Below are 24,094 nucleotides of genomic sequence, written 5' to 3'. Positions count from 1 at the left end.
TGGGCTGACGCTTGTGACAATTCATCCAGAACGTAAAATTTCCAGAGAAAGAGGAAGAACAGAGGGTCAAAAGATTCATGAAGCAATGTGTTCATTTTGGGAACAAGTGAGGACTTGAACTTCAAATAACCCAAAACTTTCATAATAGCATGAAACTCTGATGGTTCACTCACAGATTAATGATGACCCAGTAAGATGAAGTAATAGTAGTATATTTCATTTCTATTGCTCTGTCTCTATTTTGTGTTTTTGCATATAAACCTGCTAATCACTCTGGAGACTAAGGCAACCTGGATAGCCTCTGAAAGATGAGCTAATATTTGCATTAGTGAAGAAACCAAACATTCCTCTGAGATTTTCGTCTATATTAACATAATACCATCACAGAGTTGCTGCACAACCATGATGCAAATCACCTTTTCCACCACATCTCAAAGTTGCCCTAATAGAAGCTCATTAGACCAGTTTTGGTGAACCCAAGTGCAAATTATCTCCTCACTTTCCTGTTCTTAGTAGACAGGAGAGACGCCTTGTGTTGGCCTCTACTGCTGTAACCAATCTGCTTCAAGATTCAGTGTGTTGTGCATTCATAGATGCTCTTCTGCATACCTTGGATGTGACGAGCAGTTGTTTGAGTCACAGTTGCCTTCCTGTCAACTTGAAGCAGTCTGGCCATTCTCCTCCCATCTCTGACATCAATAAGAAATTTTCATCAAGAGAACTGTTGATCACTGGATATTTTTCTCTTTTGGACCATTCTCTGTAAATCCTAGAGATGGTTGTGTGGAAAAATCCCAGTAGATCAACAGTTTCTGAAATAGTCATCCATCAGGCACCAGAAACCATCCAACATTCAGAGTCACTTAAATCAATTTCTTCCTATTCTGAAGCTCAGTTTGGACTTTAGCAGATCGTCTTCACCATGTCTGCATGGCTAAATTCATTAGGTTACAGCCATATGATTGTTTGATTTAACATTTGTGTTGACAAGTAATTAAAGGTGTAGCTAAAAACAGATGAAAGCAATCAGCTATAGGTAAACCTAATGAGGCATTAGTGAAGCAATGCAGACAAACACAAAGGAAATAAGACAGCTGAAGCAATGCATGAACAAGACAAATGAAACAAACAAACAAACAAACAAACAAACAATAATAATAAATAAATAAACAGCAAAGAGGACTGTGCATAGAAACACTCCTACAGCAAATAAACAGCCCGGTCTCCTCCTTTAAAAGATGCCCATCAGCCTAATTTCAGCTTCAAGGCAGGAATACTTACCCAAGCTGGAGTAGCGGCAGATTCCAAAACTGTTGGTGACCTCTAGTGGATCATTACATTTCTGCAGAAAAGGAGAACGCTTCCCTCTCTGCATGACTACACCCAGCTCTTCTGTAGTCACCTTAAAAAAATATGTACTATATTTAAAACTGACAGCAAAATGCACACAACTCTGTGTCTTATCTGACACACACAGCTTATGCTATTTCCTCATCTATCTATTTGAACTGTCATTACTGAAAATATTCAGTTTTAAAACCTTGTTACACCAAGAATAAATCCCAGTGAAAAAGGTTATTCGATTATGAGACTATCAGGGTCCACTTGTTTGTTTTAACCAGACACTTGTATGCTTTCTTCTTCCTACTACTTCCTACTACACATTACTTGAGGTCTATATTTATGTAATAGTCAGGTAATATAAGCATGGTCACCCCGTAATTAAATAAAAATTATGTTTTACTTCTGAAATTGTTTGACCTGCAGAAGCCTGAAGTAATATGGTATGTTATTTAAAGAATACTGTTTTCCTTTCCATCCGCACAGTCCACCATCCACAGCTTTGTTTCAGTATTGAGTTGCACATTGGCAGCAGCAACAAAAGCAACCTCAGACTGCTATATCACTGCCTCCAATCCCCCCTCCTGTATTGTACCCACTCTAAGGTCAAGATAAACACTCCATGTGCTTATAGAAACAGGTGTCAGGCTTCAGGAAGACACACACACAGAGGCAAACGCACTCAGTTAATTATTTATCTTCTCACTGAATTGCTGACATATACACCATCCCGCCTTCAGTGTCACTTTAACCAGGGCAAGAGAAGTTACTGCTATTGATGCCGATGGACCAGTGTGCATCTGTGCCGAGGCTGAAAGAGAAGACTTATACGGGAAAGCATTGAAAGGAGCTTATGTCTACGTCATTAATACTTAATTCTACAAAGCAATTTGTACAGCAATATTACAGGGACTTGTATATATATACACTTGATATAATGATGCTGTTTCAATTACAAGGAATAACATGTTGTATACTGTTGTATAATGTAACTTAAAATACATTGCCCACAGTATTTACAAGTAAGCCTGGAAAACTGTCGCCTACAGGATGCCCTAGCCTATTCCAGAATAACTTTTAAATCACGTTTGTTATCGTAGAAGTGTTTATTTAGTCTATTTCTGTCCAAGTCTCCACATTTTCCCCCAGATGTGAAGCGTTTATTTTAGATATTGAGCTAATAATAGTCTCCGTTGATAATTTTCCACTGAACTCTGCTGCGACAGTTCCTTACAGTGAAGCTGCGAGTGTGGAGGGATCCATTCAGTGTATCGGGGGGAGGGATTTAAAGTATTACTTAAACACTACAAAACAGGAAATGCCATTAAAATGTTTTTTAAAATACATGTCACGGTCATTCTGGCTTTTACTCAGTGTCCCCTCGATTAAACTGCTATTGTTAGTAATTCTTCAATTGATGGAGAAGGTTCAATCCCTCTCCCGGACGAAGGAACCCCCCCCAAGGAGCAATATGGAACATTCGGATAAAAACCAAGCTGGGTGCCACATCTTCCACTAAATGATAAAGCCGCTACACCGGGAGCTGGAAGCAGGACATACTGAATAGAAATAATAATAATGATAAAACTATCTTGGAAGAATAATTACACGCTTTTTCATATCTTTTCTTTTGTCTGAAAAGTGTTTGGGTGACTCGAATATTTTCTCTCGCGTTGGAGTCGGTGGGAGGAGGTGTGAAGTTAAACTACTGCAAGTTAACGGTTAAGTTCGGCTGCTGGTGACGCCTTACAGTGGGAAACGTGGGCTTCAAACATTTACTCTTTCAGCCGGAGGACCCATAGATACCTTCAGGAAAAAGGTAAGTTTATATTAATTTTTTAGAAACATTTCTCGTTACTGTGAAGTCCACTGTGCTTCAGTGGCTACTCTACCCTGGACTGCTGTGGCAATTTCCCCAAGACAGGACTACACCCAGTTAAAACACATCTCATCTGCCCTGGAAAGTATTCCAGTAGTAAAAATATTATCAAAAATGCAGCTTAGTGGCTCACAAGTCTTAATGCAGACTACATGCTGCAAAACAAAACCTGATCAAATGTAATGCACTGTTTTATTTAATTTATTAGTCCTTTATTTATCCAGGTGAAAAATATCATTGAGATTAAAAATCTAATTTCCAAGAGAGACCTGGAATCATGGCAGCAAAAGTCAAAAACACATGCACCACATAACTACATTACAAAAACATATACAATACAAACATGTAAAAAATATACAGTAACAGATCATTAAAGTGATCGACTATATGCATCTAGCTAAAGAAAAATAGCCTTAGACAAGGCACATTGAGTAATATTGACGCACATGTATTAAATGTATGCGAAAGCACATAAACTAAATCAAACCTAGCAGACAATGTTTTGTGCTTCATAAAAAGATGTGCTTGTCCAAAAAATATTTGTGATTAGGATCAGCAGATATTATAACTAAAGAGTGTGGCTGAATGTGTGGGAGGGGATTTAATTCATCTTGGTTTGATCTTTTTTTTTAAGGTTTCATGTATAAGTGACATGAACTAAGTATCAAATCAAGTTTTTAAATCACAGCTTGCCTAAAAATGCTACAGAAACTGGTAAAATGTTAATATTATAAGTTCAAATACTCACTGTGTGACATCTTAGAAAAAAATAAAGATCTGCCAGCTCCTTTTCTTGCTATGGGATTGCCATCTAAAACACTGTCTTGCTAAATATTAAAAGCCTACTCCTTTCATCTACTATTTCACACTATTGTTGCTGTTTTTCTAGTTAATTTCACACTTTTTTTTTTTCAGATAAAAAGACCATAGCTATCACGTGAAGAGTACGCATCCAAAATTAAATACACCCACTCACCAAGTGTTAAAGTAATAAAAATACACATAATAATTTTGCTGTTGTAAGCTTGAGCGTGCAGAATATCTAGATTAGGTCCAGTGCATGGTAATGTCAAGTGATGAATATGATACTAATGTTTCAGATTTAAAGTAAGGAAATATTAAATGCGCGCACACACACACACACACACACACACACACACACACACACACACACACACACACACACACACACACACACACACACACACACACACACACACACACTCGAGTCTCAATATATCTTCTGCCCTGCGTGTGCCCCAGATTGACTGTTACACTGCCTTTCCCTCATAAGCTGTAGCACTACTATACTGTTGCCTTGACTACTGGTGTGTCAGGGGACCTCATCCTGATCCACTGCAATGATTTTCTCTGACATGAGTTCAGAGAGACTGCCACGAAGCACCGCTGAATGCGAGAATAATGGGAGAGCTCATTTTCTCCTTAGCTTATAAATACCTCACACCAACTCCTCAACCACCTGATGGAGTCCCAGTTACCAGTGGTTCGCGTACTCGAGGCTACAGCGCTGCTCTGCTCATCCACTGCAGAGCAGGCTAAAACGGGCACGCTTTCTCTCTGTGCACTGAGCCATATCAGGTTGTTTGGATTACATTCCCTTTAAAAGAGGCACGATGCAGAGAGCATTAAAAACATTCTGTCAGTCGTGTTTATCAAGAGTTAATGAAGGGAAAAGGTTCAGTGTGAGCCCGCTTGCAATATAAAAACAGGAGGAGTGGGGATGTCTGTTGTATTTGTACTAATTGACAAATGGAAAACCTAACAATATCCACTAAGAATACTAGTGGATGTTCACAGTTTAGAGGCTTTGTCTGAAAATAAATTAAAACAAATACTCGATTGTATCCTTTTTAAGAAAAAGTAATTACTTATGTACATTTAGATATGACTTTAAGCAGAAGTTGTCTTTTGATTCCCACGCTCACTAACAACTGGTGGAAACATAAGCATGAACTATTTTCTCTGTAAACACCTAAGGACAGATATATTTAAACATATGCATGCTGCATCTCTGTATCTGACTGTCATTGTAGTTTCCTTCCTGTTCTTCGTGAAATAATGAGCATGTTGGAAAGAATGTTTTTTTTTCTTTGTTGTGACATAGCCCTACTCAGGAAATAAAGTGGGTCTAAGAATGGCAAACAGCAGTGAAACGGGTTTACAGGAACCCCCGCTGTAGCCTTGGGGAGGGGGGATGCATGCTGCACTGGAGCTTGTGTGAAACAGTCTCATTAGGCGGAGAACCCACTGGAAAAAAGTGGACCATACGGAACAAGGAAGGCTATGGGGGTTGGGGACAGGGACAGGATCTGTTGCTGTGTAATCTAAGGGAACCGCAAACACTGAATGTGAACTGGCAATCTCGAGGGGCTGTAGTGTATCAAGCAACGGTCACAAGACTGTGTTCAGCTCACCAGCTCTGCAACCCCACCAGTCAAGGCAGAGAGGACTTTATTTTCCCTGAACCACATCATTTCCTGAGTAATTCTATGTCACAACAAAGAAAAAAACTTTATTAAAACAGCCTTTGAAATCCCAGACCAAAGCTTGCATGCATAAGTAGGAATGTTTTAAATGTTATAAGCAGTACTGCAAATCTATTTAATCACTTTATTAAAGGAAATTACCAGAACTTGCAGCAGGTAAAAAAAAAAGAAGCTTTTTGCAGGAATACTTTTAATTCAGTTAACAGTTTTAATGAAAAGAAAAATATGTTATCTGATAAAGAATGTTTTAAAAATGCCTAATTACAGTGGAAAGGGTTTGTTTAGGTTTTTAATGAACATATTTCAGAGGTCACTGCACTCTGTAAGACTGTTTTGCAACCCGCAGCCTTATGTAAGTATGTTGCTATTACTTACTAAAATAACTAGGCTAGAGCACATGCTGTTGCATATTATGAGTATTTTCTCTTAGCCTCAGAGGATCTTGAAGCATGAGGGTAGCACTTTTTCCATCTGACAAGCTGTTGTGTTTCATGTGGCTTTGTGTTTGTTTGAGGGAATAAATAGCAACGCCCATATTTATGTCTACTCGGGCTCAGCCTGCGCACTGAACTGTCCTGGAAAAGTCCATGTGACACAGATCTGAGGAGGTGCATCCTGTTGTATGTTAAAACGGAAGGACTATAGTCAGGCCTGTAGGGCAGTGTGTGATTCATGCTGTGGTCCAGTTAAAACAGAGGCAGCAGACATGATAATATATTCTCAAAATAATAATCACCTTTTCTCTAGTTGCTCAGTGCTGCTGTGAAATGTTGAAGTGTCTGAGACACCACAAAATGCTACTTTGTGGTCATGTGTTAGTATTTTTCTTTGCAACAGGACGTAGAAGCCTTTCACTCTCTTTAATCCGTATAAGCAATAATAACACCTTGGCTTTCAGGACAGTTAGTCGATCAGCCTGGTCACTGATGGATGGATGTGTTTCCATTCAATTTTTTATCGACATCCTTCACAAAGGATGAATCTTTGTGACTTTAACGATTGCCTGATTCAGGCCGACACTGCGGCAGGGTGGTTAGCACCGTTGCCTCACAGAGAGAAGGTCCACCAGCCAGCCGGGGACTTTCTGTGTGGGATTTGCACTTTCTACCTGTGGCTGAGTGGGTTCTCACCAGATACTCTGGCTTTTGCCAAAGACAAGTTTGCAGTTCTAAATTAACTGTAGCAGTAGCAGTAGTATCCTTCAGTCAACAGATATGCACTCGTGAACTCACCGTTAGACAATTCAAAGTTTTCCAAATTCCTAATTTTGGAATGCAGTTTGCATGAGAAAAGAAAGCTGGATTGAGAAATTAAATGTATTATTGTGTTGTACTTTGATTTATTTTTATCTGTCCAGAAACCTGAGTGACATAGTTCCTTGTTTGACTTACAGACCTCTGTGTCATTCTGTGACTTTGATTCATAAACCTACAGGAAATTACACCTGTCTGGCAATTATAACAAATATGGCGTCTGTTTCAAAAGGATCTCATCCAAATTCAAGCCGCTCTCATTTGTTCTTCGCCAGATGGATCGTTCTGTTGCCAGAAAGACAGGAGCGCTGGGGTCCCAGTAATTGAAAGAGGACATTAAATACAGGACATTAAAATAAAATCACTGCAAGAACATAGACAACAGTTAAGAACAGCAAAGTCAAGAAAAGACAAAGAGAAAAGTTTAACTTTAAAGTTTTTTTACCTTAACACTGGATGATTAATGTCTTGAAACAGGGTGTGTCTTAATGTGGTTTCAATGATCGCTCGTTCTGCAGTGGCATCTTTGCTGTTGTAGTTTAAAACCAGTGGACTTGTCTATGGACTGACTTGGATGCTCATTTACTTGCTCTCTGAATTTGCTCTTTAATCATTGTGTCAATTCCACCTTCTTAAAATCAGTTAGGAGATTAATTTTCCCATGAAGGTGAGGATTATTGTCAAAATGAATGTTTGGCCTTCTCAGTGACAACAGTCAGTATCAGCCTGACCTTTTAGAAAGTGGCTTTATTGAGAATTACAATGCCCCAGGACACTTGTCCCTCTACCATGCAGTGAAAGGTCGATAAATTATCACCATGCCTGACAATTAATACTGTATCCACGGAGACCAGACCACCCCCTTGCTCCATACACATGTGTGCACACACATAGTGTTTTGTTAACATCTGCGTTGTAATCTTATCTCTTTTTTTTCTTGTGTATGGACCCTGTTTGAATTATCCAGACTTTTTCCCCCTCAGCTTGTTTGCCTGAAAAACATCCTCAGAACATGTTTTCTGATGAAACGCTGCTGCAAACTGAGTGGAATTATTGACCCCATGAATCATTTATGATATTCACACAGGGATATTAATGAGGGTTATTGGTCCCCTGTAGGAGCAGAGGAAGCTGGAAAGTAAAAGCACAGGGAGTGGAGGATAGGAAACACCAGCCCTGCTATCGCCCTGCCTGCAAAGGTGCTTTGTCATGGGGAAACAGAACAGCAAGCTGCGGCCTGAGGTCCTGAACGACCTGAGAGAAAACACAGAATTCACCGACCATGAGCTGCAGGAGTGGTATCGCGGCTTCCTGAAGGACTGTCCCACCGGCCACCTGACTGTGGACGAGTTCAAGAAGATCTACGCCAACTTCTTTCCCTACGGAGACGCCTCAAAGTTTGCCGAGCACGTCTTCCGCACTTTTGACACCAACGGCGATGCCACAATCGACTTCAGGGAGTTCATCATAGCACTGAGTGTGACGTCTCGTGGCGGGCTGGAGCAGAAGCTACGCTGGGCCTTTAGCATGTATGACCTGGATGGGAATGGCTATATCAGCCGGGCAGAGATGCTGGAGATAGTTCAGGTGAGGACATACTATGTGCTGTGTGATTGATACTACAGAGCAGAGGTTTTATATGTGTGTGTGTGTGTGTGAGCTTATCACATTTTAATAAACAAAATCTAGACAAATAACAACGAGAATTGGAAAATAAGTCAAGAGAGTAAATTAGTTTACAATAAACGATCACTTTTTACATTTTTAACACTTTTACTGTATATAAGACAATGAAACGATATCATTTCCTTCTGTCAAACAATTTAAAAAAAGATATAAAATACATTGTATAAGCCAAATAAAAGCATCTGGAACATGCTGTTTTTTCTTATATCAGTAATAACTAAAAATATTTATATTATTCAATCATTCTTTTTATGACTGTTAATAAATAAGTTTAGCTCTAATTTTTGCTGTTATATGCACTTTAGCCTCCTGGTAATGGCTGTTTTTAGGTTCAACAGTCATCTGCAGGCTGCCCTTTCTGTTTTCCTTATCACTGTGGTTATATTTACTCTTCCAATAAGGTGGGCTGAGCAGTCTGGATATTGGCTTAGTCCTTCGTGCTTGTGGAAACAAATAAATGTGAAAAAAATAAATAAAATAGAGACCATGCACTGGGTACTAATGAGCGCTAGGACCACACCCATTAAAATAATTATTTAAATTTAAGAAATACTGTTTGTACACTAAATAAAGGTATCGCATACAGGGAGTAATAAATACAAATGAAAAAAGAATGATGTGGAAAAATAACAGAAGCCATGCTGTTGCAGCTGGCAGAAAGCATTCTGTTTTCCAGAATGACATATTTCTCTCCTTTACTTAATCAAATTTTAATATTATACAAGCAGATAAGTGAGTTCAGAAAGACCTACTGCGGGTGAAACGGCAGGATCTTTTGTTGTCAGACCAACATCATTATCTGCTAGCTAACAGAAAACAGGTCAGAGCTTTCAGACAATATAAGCAAAATGATGTCAGTGGCAACGGTTATTTTTCATCAGTGCGCCCTAAAAGCTTCACGCACGTAGCCAGCAAAATCAATACACACATCACAGGAGTCATTATTGTCTTTTTTTATAGGCAATTTACAAGATGGTGTCATCAGTGATGAAGATGCCCGAGGATGAATCAACACCAGAGAAAAGGACAGATAAGATCTTTCGACAGATGGATATTGACAATGATGGTAAGGCTGGTGTCTTATTTCCATGTGCTGCATACATCATTGTGAACCAAATTGTTCTTTTCACAGTAAATAAATAAATCGACTTTTTATTAATGCTTAATCAGTATGCTAGTCATGCATCTGGTCCAACTAAAACTGGTCCTGTTATAGATGGACAGTTTGACATTGGGAAGAATAAAGTCAACACTTTAAATTGCTTGTTAGTAAAATTCACAGCCACTGAGTTTGGCCCGCTTTTGCTTTCAGAGCTACCCCTAATTCTTTGTTGTGCAGATTCAACAAGGTGCCGAAACATTCCTCAGAGAGGAATATTGCTCCATATCGACGTGACAGCATCACACAGATGCTGCAGATGTATTGGCTGCACATTGATCCGAGTCCATGATCCGAGTCTCCTGTTCCACCGCATCTCTGGAGGCTATTTGAGTACAGTGAACTCATTGTCATGCTCATGAAACCAGTTTAAGATGATTTGAGCTTTGAGGAATGGTGCACACTGTGCTCATTAAGGGACAGACATAGTCAGCAATAATACTCTGGTAGGCTGTGGCATTTAAATGTTGGTATTACGAGACCCAAAAGGAAATAATCCCCACACCATTACACCACCAGCAGCCTGAACTGTTGATACAAGGCAGGATGGATCAATGCTTCAATGTTGTGCATGCCAAATGCTGACGGTAAAAACCTGAATTTCGAAATCAAAATCAACTAATCAGACCAGGCAACATTTTTCTTTAGTCTAATATTGATGAGGCTGTGTGCAAATTGAAGCCTCGCTTTGCTGTTTTTAGCTGACAGCAGCGATCCTCTGCTGCTCTAGTGCATCTGCATCTAATTCGACATGTTGTGCATTCAGATACTCTTCTGCATACCTGGATTTATTATAACTATTATTATAAACCAAGTTACTGTTGCCTTCATATCAGTGTAAAGCACTCTGGCCAGTCTCCTCTGAACTCTAAAATCAACAAGGCATTTTGGCCCAGAGAACTGCCGCTCACTGGATATTTTCTCTTTTTTGGACCATTCTCTGCAAACCCTAGAGATGGTTCTGTGGGAAAATCCCAGTAGATCAGCAGTTTCTGAAATACTCAGACCAGCCTGTCTGGCACCAACATGCCATGCCACATTCAAAGTCAGTTAAATCACCTTTCTTTCCCCTTCTGATTCTCATCTTCTACTTCAGCAGATCATCTTGAATTGCTGCCATGTGACTCGCTGATTAGATATTTGCATTAACAAGCAGCTGAAGAGTTGTAGCTAACAAAGTGGCCAGTGATTGTATATTTGGTGCGTAAACCACCTGATAAATACTGTTTGGATAGTTATTGTAAAGTTGTGACAAGTGTTGTTGAAACTTTATTAATGGCGAAGAGATGCTGTGAAGAGTATCGATAAACATTACACTGATAGCTACTATAAAACTAAATCTGATGTTTATATTAACTTTTCAAGAGTGCATGCGGAAGCAGGTTAGGTGGCTTTAGTGAAACCACGATTGTGGACTTCTGGTTTTAGTTTTAGTCATTAGTTCTGTTTTAACTCGTGCTTTACTTTTGTTTTCACTATCGGCTTGGTTGGATATGGCCACAAAGAAAAAGAAAAACATATAGTACTGTGCAAAAGTCTTGAGCCACCCCTCATTTCTTTATGTTTTGTCTCCAAGGAGTCAGACTTTTTGTTTTGTAATTATTAGTAGTCTTAAGCACTTTAAAGTTTTCTAGACTTTTTATTTGGACAGTAACTGCTTTTTCACTCGTTTTCAGTCCTGTCCTTGAACCCGACACCTTTTCGGGGGTTTTGTTATCTTGTTAAGCCACTAAGCACTGACATATGAATCAAGTATTAAAAAGGGCACCCACCTAAGACGATGGACTAGTCTTGTGTTTACACATAAAATACAACTTAGCCAAGGGTCTATTTTGAACTGGATTTTTAGGCACTTAACAGCCTGGTGCAAAAACATACAATATCATTTGATTTCTTAGAATCCAGTTAAAATGACAAACATAACAAAGTTTGACAGGCATGCAGTAGTATTTTTGAACAAATAACATTTACTCCTAAAGAGCTCCTAAAGAGAAATCCAGGCATATCTCTACATGGTGTGCAGTGTGTACTTAAAAAAATGTGAGGAAATAGGACAAATCATCTAAGCCAGCATGCGTATTCATTACATTGAAAGTAGCGTAGTATTGGCCTCCTCTCTTCTTTTGTCTTTGGCCAACAGTAACATAGTTTCCACCGTCACCCTTTTGGCTAACAGCATCTGTAGTAGTTAACCTGAGCACCAACCAATCTGATATGAAAATCTCATTCTTGATGAGAATGAGATTTCCATACAATATGTCAATTTTTCGATATTTCCACAAGCATGTTTGATTTGAAAAACTTTACACCTCCCCATCCTAACACAACCCTCCCCCATTTATCTGGGCTTGGGACCGGCATTCCCCAGACCTCAACATTATTGAAGCAGTATCGGATTATCTTGATAGAAAATGGAACAAAATGGAGTGAGCATCCAAAGAAGAGTTTTGAATGACCTTTTGGAGGATGCAGAACTTTTCCTGAAGTCTACTTAAAGAAATGAAAAGAAAGCTTCCCTAGGAGAGTTCAAAGAGTGTTGAAGCACAAAGGCGACCATACCAAATATGTTTCAATAAATCCCTGTACCATTTTCCTATTTTAGGAATAAATAAAAAGAAATGTGGTTTGAATAGAGTTCAGTGTGGGTGGTCAAACCAAATACTGACTTTCTGACTCTTCAAACTTTTTTTAGGGTATAATATAAAGGGTTTTTGCTCTTTATATTGATATTAATATTTATATATATTGCACGCACCATATGTATATATTTACCTTTATGTTTGCATGCTTCAGTATTAGTGTAGTATTTTCCTAGCAAAATATAAAGAAATTAGGCCGCATGTGACGCAAGACTTCTGTACAGTTGTCTGTTGTGAAAGATTACTTATGTAACAGCTGTTTACATGAAAACCATGACTTGCAGAACACTTTTGGCACTTTGATTCATGTCATATCACACGAAGTAGCTATGATTGGCTCCCAGCCTGGTGATCCACAGGCTTACCATAAATGGATTGACACTTAGAGTGACTTGAATGATACATCAAAAAATGCACTTTCCTTACTGAATCTGACACGTCACAGCTCAAGATATCTGGAGCTATGGTGCTGGGCAGGAGTGTTTTGTTTTGACATTGTGAAGGTCAAGCTGTGTCTCAGACAGACGTTTTAAGACATCATGTGATGCCATATGCCACGCCTGAAACCACAGCTGCAGAGGAGGGTAGAGGGTAAATTGTAGGCTGCATCCGCAATGCTCAAGGATGTTTTTTCCACATACCCATGAAAGCTGGAAACTGTATTGAACTACTTTACTCAGTTTTCCAAGGACCAAAACAACGTAATAAAATTCTGCTGAAAGCATAACACATCTGGAGCTCTAAAAAGAACGGATGTTCCCGGCATCACACAATCTCTCAAACACAGGCCACTTGTAAAGTCCAAATTTTACATTTTTTTTGGGTGGTGTCAGTGCCACCTGAAGGTAACCTAACACATTTAAAATGAATCTTTAAGCCCTATTAAGCTAACCGGCTAATCAGAAATCAAGACCACTAAGGAGCTTGGGGAAACCTTACCTGATCTTTGCTTAGGTTGGGGCACCCACTGCCTTCCTGTTAGTCAGAATACTGGCAGTAGTAGCACTGGTGTGATTGGTCAAACCAGACCCAGTAAGTTACAGAGCGAGTGAACCTCTTATCTAATGCTATTATGTAAGAAAAAGTAGGTGTTAGACTCAAAAAAGTGTAATTTTCTGCTGTTTCATCTTAGAATAATAAAAAATCTTTTAAACAAAATTAAAGTACACCTGATATGTTTTTACCTAATTTCTGTCATATGTATACTATGAGAGTGATGAATGTTCGGGTAAAACATGGTTAAGGTTTCACATCTCTCATGCAGAACTGCACTCGCATAGAGTTATATACATACAGCAGCGTCACCTGCTGGACAAGAAACATGACGGCTATGAATACCATGATTCTGGCTCAGGTCCTTTAGGTTATTTTAAACTACTTAATGCAGTGTTATTTGTCACCATCTCAAAAGAAACATCAGTAGCTGATTTTTGTGGGTAGTTGCTGCATGTAAAACATTTTCATGTTTTACTGCTCATAACTGACATTTTCTTTTCCCCCCCACAGGCAGATTGTCTTTGGAGGAGTTCATTAAAGGTGCCAAGAGCGACCCGTCCATTGTCAGACTGCTGCAGTCGGATCAGGGAGCCTCTCGTCAGTTCTGAGGACACAGTGAAAGTGATCACACCCTGCAGCTCATGCACACCTACATCCCTCCAGCTTTGTGCCGCTTGTTCTGACAGAGGATCAATCTTCATCACAGCCCCTCCTCCTTTCAATTTAACACTCCATGTCTTAATGTTTACATTAATGTACACTTCTCTGGTCAATGTGGCTTTTTTCCCTCTGTGGACAATGAAGTGGATTTTCAGTCAGGGCATTTTTTTTCGTGCATTTCAAAACGTCTCGTTTTGAATACCCGTTTGCTGTAAGTGCCATATCTTTTATTTATGCTTACAGGATTATATGCTTTCAAGTATTATGACTTTCATGTTATACTCTCATGTTATACTAAGAGGAAACTAATTAAATCACTTAATTCTATTCAATTTAATTGTTAAAATGTGGCTTATTGTTGTTCTTTATTAATTTCCTTTGGGATTAATAAAGTATTCTGATTCAAGATAACAGTAGCTTGAACTGGCACAAGCTGCTGTATTTAACAAGCTCTCTCTATGCCTTTGGTATTGCATGTGCTCAGTGAAATGAGTTTACAGTTCATGTTAATAATGAGGCAGTGATTATTTTTAATTTCTTTTTATTTTTGTAACAAAAATGTCCTTTTGTTTTCACACAATTGAAATAAAGTTGTGTAAGAAAAATCTACACAAGAAGTCCCCCCTTGGTATCCCCATTTGTCCTGGACACACATGATGCAAACTCACCAACATCCTCAGTCACTGGTTTAAAAAGAGACAAATTTAGTCACATCAGGTGGGACGTTTAAGTGTTAATTTGACAAGTCCACATCTCAAAGTAGGTGCTTGACGAGGGCAGGAAAGGCAATGTTTTAAAAAGTGAAACAATGACAAAAATGTGACATTCGGAAGCTCCACCCTCCTCTCCTCAGTGGGCGGCAGCTGTTTTAAATATGCGGCATCTAGCGTTCAGCAGGTATGTGAGAAAGAGTTCACTCAGAGGACACGACACACTCTCCCCTCCTTCCTGTCCTCCTTGTGACTAACAAGATGATGTGAGAAACCGCAGGTGTCTCTCATGTGTCTTTTCAGGAGTATTTCAGTAACTGGGCGACCGGGCCTCCCATTCGTCCACAGGAGAGGGGAGGTGGAGCGCACAGGACCAGACCAGACCAGACCAGACCAAACGCAGATAGTCTGGATCAGTCCTGCCCCATTTGGACTCATAACTCGTCCTTGAAGTCATCGAGTTCTACATCACTGAGGTCGTAGTCCTCCTCCACGGGAAGCTTGAGGATGACAGAGCGTAAAATAAAGACGAGCTGTCAGCAAAGACTGAGATGGACTGAACCTCTTCAAAGATTATTTAAAGAGACAAGAAGGTTATCTGGATTTAAGAGCACTGCAATATTGCATAATAATGCAGATGGAGTACAAAGTTTCAGTGCAGAGGCGGTACAAAGCTGGTAGGCATTTATTCTGTTACACTAAGCAGACGTACAGATTCAGTTTAACTACAAATTGCTTGCCCTGGACTAATAGTTTGTCCCACTGGGACAGCCCATAAACCTTGGGTTCAGGGGATAATCCAATCCTGTCATTCTGGCCCTTGTCTGTGTTCAGCTTCAGTACCCGTTTTCTGATTCACCTACCAGTTAAGGTTGTTTGACTACCCTACGCTAGTCTACATGCAGTGCTACACATTCCAACCATTATGTCAATGTGATTCCCACTCACCTGTCCATCTTTGCCGTCCCATGGTTCAACAGTGTGAAGCTTGGGCATGACGCCACCTCCCAATGTGGCAGTTGAGCCACGGCCCACAGAAAGCTCCCTGAAAAGATCAGCACATGTGAGTGACGCTGCTCAGCCTACTCCAAGTTGTGTAATGTATTTGTTAATTACACCTCCTTACCTGAGGAACTCATGAATACCAGTCTCACTGAAGGAACCCCTGAGCAGAGCAAATTTCATCTTGCGTGTGTTGATGGCAGCCATGGCAGGGTAGCCGAAACCACCAATACCAAGAGAGGATTCCAGCTCCATCTGAGCCCCTGCCTCGGTCCACAGCCAGCTGAGAAGAAAGAGTCGGCCGTTAATCACCGTCATCATTTCCCTTACTATATCGGTGATTGTAGCGTATGTACCTAATCTCCTCTTTCTTTAAAGGGTGTGGCAATCTGAACAAAACTTTGCATGAACATCGTCACACATATTGCAATTATTAACTTCTATATGTTTTTAAAGAAAGAGTCATTATACATCCCAATTCTTATGATTTGTATATTCATCATCCCACTGCGAACTCGATGTTACGCTCTTCCTTACATAACCCGTACGAAACTCAATGTTCACCAGAATTTGTCCTTTTGTTCAAGTCACCACTAAACAAGGAATGAATATGAAACTCTTCCTACTCGAATTTAGTGATTTGTACACTACTGTATGTCTGGCCTTGGGTGCTTACCCCCACATCTTCTTCTTGTACTTCTCAGCCATTTTCATCATCACATCCAGGTAGCTGTTCCTACCTGCCGCGCCTGTTAAGACATAATGACCAGTGATGATCAGCTATTCAGGAATGAACTGTTACTGCTTCTGGTAACTCTCCTGCAACCTGTTGTGAGGTATAGCCTTACAGCTCAAGGCGGAACCTTTTTTCATGCATTAAAAATATGTTTTTAATAAATATTGGGAGCCCACTAAAGCCATGCTCGAGTCATGATTATTGACATAAAATAAGTAGATAAAAGTTAAAATGATTTATTTTCATTAAGGGCAAAAATGTCAAAGAATCTAAGAAGAGAAAGACAGATCTGAGTTCATGTGTGTGATCCCACCTGTGTCTAGGATGTGCGGCAGGACAGCAATTATACACAGCTGACTGTCCTCACAGGTCTTCTTTAAGACGTCTTCACTGAGAATCTGAGAGACAAAGAATTTAAAGTAAACACAAATTTAATATTCTGACATGAATTTGCATTACTTTTTATTGCAAAGTGCTTTCATCACCATACCGTGTATACACCCTATATATCAGTAGTATTAGTAGTTTAATAAATAGTAATTTATATTTACTCTATAACAGGCTGAATGTTTGTTCTTCGCTTCTATGTGCCTACTCTTCAATTTTCGTATTTCATATGACAATAAAAGGTTTTTATTCTAACTTTCTAGTTAGAATTAATATATATTTTTTACAAACTATACATTAAAATACACATTAAATCAGGCAATTTTCTTGTAGACTATGACAACATTATCTTCAATTTGCATTTTAAACTGTAATTAAAAACAATTATATATGACTTTATCATACAAATATGAGAATACTGACCTCCAGCAGTTCTGGAGGAGGAGCATTGTCAGAAAACAGATCCAAAGCCTTCTCAATAATGTCACCGCGGGTGCGACCTCCTTGGTAGTCTTCTGGCTCCTCACCTTTGCGGAAAATCTTGATGGTGGGAAACCCACGGATCTACAGAGGAATGATTATCAAACAAGAAATCAAGGTCTGCAGTTTTGACTATGAAGCTGGGTTTTACTCAGGCAAAAACATTCTGATTTAATTAGTGTGACACGACTAAATCCACACTACAAATGCATTTTTAGAGCTTTGAAACTTAACATTCTGCTAAAAAGCAGCAGAGGCTATTATTCAGTATCAAACGCCAGTAAAAACATGTAAGTGTAACACAGACCATTACAAATGACTCGAGAGTAAGGAAGTATCCAAGGCAAAGTGGCCACTGGATTATTGTGCACAATAATCAAGTTGTGCATTTAAAATTAGCCAAGAAAACATGCAAATGTTTTTTTTCACATCTAAAGAGTGCACCTTTTCAAGACTTGAAAGTCAGCTGTTACTCACCCCATAGCGACTGGACACGCCCTGGTGTACAGTAGCATCAACAGCTCCGAGGCGAACTTTGCCCTTGGTCTGCTCCTTGACAGCTGTGGCTGCAGCTGCCCATTCAGGCTCCAGGCTGTTGACAAAGGAGGAGAGGTGCTTAGAAAAACTTTATCATTTAGCTTCTGAGATACTGACATTTAAATCAAGCAAGAAACTTTATTTTCTTCAGAAATATCAAATGGTATTAAAGGTATTGGAATAAAATCCCTAAGACCTCACTGAACAGTTTTGAGTGGGATTAAATTCTAGTGGAGGATTTTCAGTGAGACTTATCCAGGCCTACTGGGCTATTATTTCACTTTTTCAACTGCACTAGATTGTTACAGTGAGAGGATTTCAGTTTCCTACTGCTTGGAATTAACCGTTTCGAGTACCAAACTCACTTCTTGCAGTGTCCACACCAGGGGGCGAAAAACTCCACCAGCCACACATCATCACTGTCCAACACCAACTTGTCAAAGTTGTCATCAGTGAGCTCGACCACATCTTTCTTGTTCCCTCCACTGCTGCTGCCACCACCACCGCTCTGCTACAAGCCAGTTATCAGTTACATAAATCAGCTCATGTGTGTTTTCTTAAAGCTTTGTGATTTCATGCAAGTGCAAAAAAAAAAAAAAAAAAAAAAAAAAAAAAAAGGTTCATTACCTGTTTGTAGTCAGAGCCACCAGATCTGCCGCTCAGCCTCTCTTTCACCAGGTTACGAAGAGCGTTCATGGCTCCATCCACGATGGCCTGGCTGCTGCGTCCACCTGCGTGGTTGTCAGAAATGCAGATTTCAGTTAACGCAGCCTCAAACACAATCACAGGAAGAAAGGCCTTGAAAGCTATGAAAATAATACCTTATTAAATACAGTGTTTTGTACAGGTCTCTTATAAGCCCTGAAAGCAATAAAATACTCTGTGAAGTCACAACTATGCTTGATAAGACTCAAGATGACCCTGTTCACAGACGTAGCAAGGATCAGCAAACAAAGTCATAATGATATGATGGACTGAGCCTGCTGGAGAGATAAAACATTTCTGCCATAGACTTCGGGAAGGTGACCTTGTGTAGATATAAGTACACGTAGCAGGAAAGTGAAATTCAAATTGGATGCTATTACACAGGATGACTTTTCTTGCTATTGCTCATCTCTATTCTCATCTAATAGATGCTTCTGCTTAAATTGTTGGGGGGGGGGGGGGGTCGCCTGAACTTTCTTTATCAAGATAAGATGTTAGATTATTAAGAAACAAACCAGCATCCCCTTTTCTATTAATTATTATGTTCAGCTTATCAGTTTACTCAACTTATTCAGTAGGACTTGGAAGATTTTACTATGAAAAATACTTTCAATTTACACATAGGAAAGTTGTAGCAGCAGAGTTCTGTACCTTGGTACTCCTCTGGTTTGTTCTTATTAGCGCCAAAGATCTTGATGGTGGGGAACCCTCTGACACCATACTGGCCACCCAGTGACTTGTGCTGGTCAGCATCCACAGCACCAACTTTGACAATACCCTGAGGAAAAGTCACAACACACAATTTGGATTATGCAGCTTCTGAGTTTATATTCAGGTCAACTTATTTTTATTTGGCTTAAAACAAAACTTTAGTTTGCATGCCAATGAGCAATTGCCGTTAAACTGGGATTTCATTACAGGAGTTGCCCATATCAACAATACTGTGTGGAAAAAGGAGAAGACATTTCACGAAATAAAACAAGTCATTTTTAATCTGGATCCTGTCATCCCAGGTTGGATAACGTCTCATTTCTTCCTAGTTTTCAACAACAGAAAAGTTAGGTAGATAGCACCTCTTTCTTACAGGAAAATATCCCTTATTAAGTAACCATTTTTTATTGTTAAATATCAAATAAAAGGCACACACACATAACCATCCACTGAATGCGCTGTCACTGAAATTACTGTGAAATTTAAAGTCAAAGCCCACCGCTGAATATTTCTCCACCACAGATGTAGGCGTTTTTAATGCAGAGGAGGCATTCAGCTGAGAAAACAGGCTGTCAATCAGAAAGTCTACAGGGCATCAGATAGATGATCACGGCAATTTGTATTTACCTTGAGGGCAGTAGCTGCCTTCTTCCAATCAGGAGCTAGATTTCGACAGTGGCCACACCTGGCAGAAAGCAACAGAGAAAGTGAAATCTAAATCCATGTTTTTATACACAAACTCATTTTAATGTTAAAAAAACAACATCATTTTGCCAGTGTGAGATTTATTCTACAGTCCTTCAGTAATGACCTGCTAAATACAACGCACAAACAGCTATGTGGCACCCTTATTAGTCACTGAACCAAATGCTCTGGTATTAATAGGGAGTGAATATTTAACACTTGATTTGCATAGATTTTGTGCAGTCACATCTCCGCCGACTGCCTCTTGTTGCAGAATTGAGTTTTGCTATACCAACCCTGTGTGCACGCAAGCATGTAGACTGTGTGCATCTACGCACTTTGTGTCTCTGTTGAGCACTTTTGCACGAGATGGTGCTCAACCTAAGGAGGAGCTACCAGCTTACCAGACAAGTCTATTCCTATCACAAGTACAGATGTAAAACAGATGACTGGATAATAAAATACAAAGATGAGAAACTGGTATTTAAACTAGTCACTGGCTGTTCTTAGAACACTTGTTACCACTACAAGACAAGAAGAGTCCATCACAGTTATACAAACTCACCAGGGAGCATAAAACTCGACCAGCCACAGACTGTCACTCTGGATCACCTCTCTGTTAAAGTTGGATTGGGTGAGCTCGATCACATCATCACTAGCCGAGTACAAAGCTTGGACAGCCAGAACCAGAGAGCAGCCCAGTACTCCTGAAACAAAACATGAGGACAAGAGGAAAAGGATGACGCCTAGCAATGCATGCTCATTCACCGAAACAGCCACTTGGTTTAAGAAAACAGCGAAAAAATGTTTTACATCTACTTGTGTGCAGTTTATAATCTACATTTATTTAACAAATAAAGGAAATGACTTTGATTATTTAATTCAGTAGACGATAACGAAGGCCTGGCTCTGTTCTCTGAATCTTAACTTAGCTATTTAAGCTAACAAGACGAGCAAAAAAAAAAAACTAAAACGCCGCCAAATTCACATTTAGTTAACAAACCCACAAACCTTAATTTTAGTATAAGCAGAAAAGCTTCTACTGTTGTCACTCACCGAGTAAAAGTGGCTTCATGATTTCAGCCTCTCTATGCTCGTCTCCTCACTTAGAACAACACAGTCCGCTGCCGCTGCGTCGCTCACAAAAGTACACAGAAAAATCTCACCGTGGCCCACCCTGATTGGTCCGCTGATGCCGACGCTTGAGCTCAGCCAATCAGCGCGCGCCGTGTAGTTTTAATGGAACCGGTACACTGAAGACGGGAGAGAGCGGCCGGAGGAGAAAGGAAGCAACACATGTAACAGCAGCAAGAGGATGTGATCCGTGAGAAGGCTGACTCATTACAAACAGATGGAATGCGACTGTACATATTAAACACAGTATCGTACAGATTTTGCTTATGCAAAGGCATGCAAAGATAAGCCAAACTTAAAAGCTAAGTAATGCTTTTCAGTGTAAATAATACATAAACTTTACTTCTCAATAAGTTTTAGACAGTTACACAGATAAAATAATACTAAAATAAAAATAAATGGTATCTATTTGTTACTATATTACTATCATTGTTTATTGAATTGTAATTATTATGCTTTGCATTAATGTGAAACGCCAACAATCTAAACTACATTTTTTTGTAACTTTTCCTCATCATAAAGTGTAAAGAGACATAAAACGGATCCATACACTCCCTGACAACTTCATTAAGTACACCTCGTTCAATTACATGATAACAACTCAATGAATTTAGGCATGTACATGAGATAACCTTCAAACTGAGCATCAGAAATTGTAAGAAAGGTGATTTAAATAACTTTGAATGTGGCATGATTGTTGGTACCAGACAGGCTGGTCTGAGTATTTCAATATTGCTGGTCTATTGGCATTTTCCTGCTCAATCATCTCTAGGATGAAAAAAAGTACCTTTGGCTGCTCCCTTACTTCCTAAGAGGTTCCCACATGGAATGAATTCACGTGCTTTCATTTGGCATGGATTTTACACCAAATGCACTTCCTAATGCAATCCTCCCATTTTTAGAATTGATCAAAAAGGAGAAAATATCCACTGAACAGCAGTACTCTAGGCCAAAATGCCTTGTTAAGGTCAGATGAGAATGACCAGACTACTTTGAGTTGAAAGGAAGGCAACTGTAACTCAAACAACCACTCTGTAAACTCACACTAAACCATTAAGCAGATGTATTATAGCAGCAGAAGGCTACACTAGGTGCCATTCTTGCCAGCTAAGAACAGGAAACTGAGCCTATGGTTTGCACAGGCTCACCAGAATTGGACAACAGAAGATTAGAAAAATGAGCCTGATGAGCTTCGATTTCTGCTGCAACATTCAGATGGCAGAGTCAGAATTTGGCATAAATAACATGAGAGCATGGATCCATCCTGCTTTGTGTCAATGGTTCAGGCTGTAGGTGGAGTGCATACTTTTTACAGTTTGACCCCCTTACTACTAAGTGAGCCTCTTACACATCACATCATACCTCAGTATTGTTGTTAACCCTGTCCAGTCCATTAAAACTACTATGTATTCATCTTCTGATCAGCAGGATAACACACCATGTCACAAAACTCAGATAATCTAAAACTGGTTTCTTGAACAGGACAATGAGTTCACTGCACTCACATGGCCTCCACAGTCACCAGATCTCAATTTAAAAGAGCGCGTTTGGGATGTGGTGGAATTGGATATCCAATGGAAACTCGGCTGATAAAACTAGAGCAGCTGTGCGATGCTATCATATCAATATGGTCCAACATCTCAGAGGAATATTTGCAGCACCTTGTTGAATCCATGCCATGAAGAATAAAAGGAGTCCAACCTGGCACTTGCAAGATGCACCTAATGAAGTGGCTGGTCTGTGTTTGAGACCTATTAATCAGCCTTAAAGACTGAGTTTTAACTCCTATGTGAAGATTTTTAATTTCTACATTTCATATCACAATAAATTTCCATGAGTTAAAAAATGAAGTAATGACTGCACGTAAATGACATTTACATCCTAACTATAGCAGTCAAAATTTAAATGCAATATATTTTGTCATCTTTTCTTTTTTCTTTCTTTCTTTGATTTTTTTTTTTTTTTTTTTTTAGAATTTAGAGGAAATGTGGTCAAAATTGAGTTCTCCTCGTTCCTATGTGGCTTTTCTTCCTCCCACAGTCCACAAATTACGCATGGTCATTCTAGATTGACCATAGGTGTGAATGACTGATAAGTGCAAACATGGGAAGTGTTTCGAAGATAGCTTAAGATGCAGTCGTTCAAAGATATTGTCTGTAGGTGGAGACAAAGAACAAGACATGCAGAATGGCTGCTGAAAGCCATTCAAGCTGTTACTTCAGTGAGCTGGAGGTCTGATCAGGTGAACTCGGTGTTCAACTTATAAAAAGACAAGAAATACATAAAATAAACACACAGAAAATAAATATTCTGGAAAATATATTAAAAATGTGTATAGGCCAAAAGTGTAAGAAAAACGCATTACAGTAAAGCTGCCACTGATTGTAATTTCCAGCCAGTTATAGGAGCCAGTTACGTTTTTTTCAGTTGCTTTTCCTTAAAAAGCCTCGATTACTCCTCATATTAAGTACTTGATAATTAGCTGTTTGCTGAGCTGTTGCGCTGCGTGATAATGAATTCAAAATGGATGATGGGTTAAGATTTCATCCGCTGTTGATGGAAAAATGGATGATTTGATTAACTGCCACTTTAACCAGTTGTTGTTCTCCTCCAACCCAACCCAGGGGTACGACTATGACCCTACCGTTTCACAAATCATCACATGCCTTGGAGATTTATGATCTGCGCCTGGCTGCACTGCGCGAGCGGAAGACATCCAGCGAACTTTAAAAAATAAAAGCATAACATGCCAAGATAATAGGTCGGGTGGGGCTATAGCAAGCTGAGTGAATATTAGAACAAACCATAACTTTTAGTATAATGCGCTAATTTATTATTGAACAAATTATACATTGAATTTTGCATGTGCTACTATTGGCATCCCATAA

General features: G+C 39.4%; 2 protein-coding genes across 3 annotated transcripts; one reads left to right on the top strand and one right to left on the bottom strand.

Moving 5' to 3' along the window:
* Positions 1 to 2,823: 2,823 nt before the first annotated feature.
* hpcal1 (hippocalcin-like 1) lies at positions 2,824 to 14,587 on the top strand. Its single transcript, XM_085381537.1, has 4 exons — positions 2,824 to 3,160; positions 8,100 to 8,567; positions 9,627 to 9,732; positions 13,971 to 14,587. Exons 2-4 carry the CDS (start codon positions 8,190 to 8,192, stop codon positions 14,066 to 14,068), a joined length of 582 nt encoding a protein of 193 aa, XP_085237663.1. The 5' UTR covers positions 2,824 to 3,160; positions 8,100 to 8,189; the 3' UTR covers positions 14,069 to 14,587.
* Positions 14,588 to 14,644: 57 nt separating this feature from the next.
* Positions 14,645 to 21,271, bottom strand: pdia6 (protein disulfide isomerase family A, member 6). Of its 2 annotated transcripts, none has more exons than XM_085381535.1 (13): positions 21,129 to 21,271; positions 20,638 to 20,779; positions 20,016 to 20,073; positions 19,329 to 19,455; positions 18,600 to 18,703; positions 18,338 to 18,483; positions 17,913 to 18,027; positions 17,379 to 17,519; positions 16,882 to 16,966; positions 16,509 to 16,581; positions 15,957 to 16,115; positions 15,779 to 15,875; positions 14,645 to 15,330 (listed from the first exon to the last, which is right to left on the bottom strand). In XM_085381535.1, the coding sequence occupies exons 1-13, from the start codon at positions 21,145 to 21,147 to the stop codon at positions 15,265 to 15,267; spliced, it is 1,332 nt and encodes a 443-aa protein (XP_085237661.1). In that variant the 5' UTR covers positions 21,148 to 21,271; the 3' UTR covers positions 14,645 to 15,264. The 2 variants fall into 2 exon arrangements, with proteins under 2 accessions (XP_085237661.1, XP_085237662.1); XM_085381536.1 differs by having other exon boundaries at positions 18,338 to 18,480.
* Between the last annotated feature and the right edge of the window lie 2,823 nt (positions 21,272 to 24,094).

This window comes from Rhamphochromis longiceps, linkage group LG15, assembly GCF_057381845.1.
Source record: "Rhamphochromis longiceps isolate RC_006_pf linkage group LG15, R_longiceps_female_GT1.1, whole genome shotgun sequence".
Lineage (NCBI taxonomy): Eukaryota > Metazoa > Chordata > Actinopteri > Cichliformes > Cichlidae > Rhamphochromis > Rhamphochromis longiceps.
Note: the sequence above shows the minus strand (reverse complement) of the source record. Positions and strands in the feature narration are given on the sequence as shown.

Excerpts from the sequence above, each read along its gene's own strand:
- hpcal1 (XM_085381537.1), top strand. The coding sequence starts at position 8,190 with ATGGGGAAACAGAACAGCAAGCTGCGGCCTGAGGTCCTGAACGACCTG. Across the intron at positions 8,568-9,626 it reads AGATGCTGGAGATAGTTCAG|GCAATTTACAAGATGGTGTC; the intron begins GTGAGGACATAC and ends CTTTTTTTATAG. Across the intron at positions 9,733-13,970 it reads GATGGATATTGACAATGATG|GCAGATTGTCTTTGGAGGAG; the intron begins GTAAGGCTGGTG and ends TCCCCCCCACAG.
- pdia6 (XM_085381535.1), bottom strand. Across the intron at positions 17,520-17,912 it reads GCGTGTCCAGTCGCTATGGG|ATCCGTGGGTTTCCCACCAT; the intron begins GTGAGTAACAGC and ends ATTCCTCTGTAG. Across the intron at positions 15,876-15,956 it reads GGTATTCATGAGTTCCTCAG|GGAGCTTTCTGTGGGCCGTG; the intron begins GTAAGGAGGTGT and ends TGATCTTTTCAG.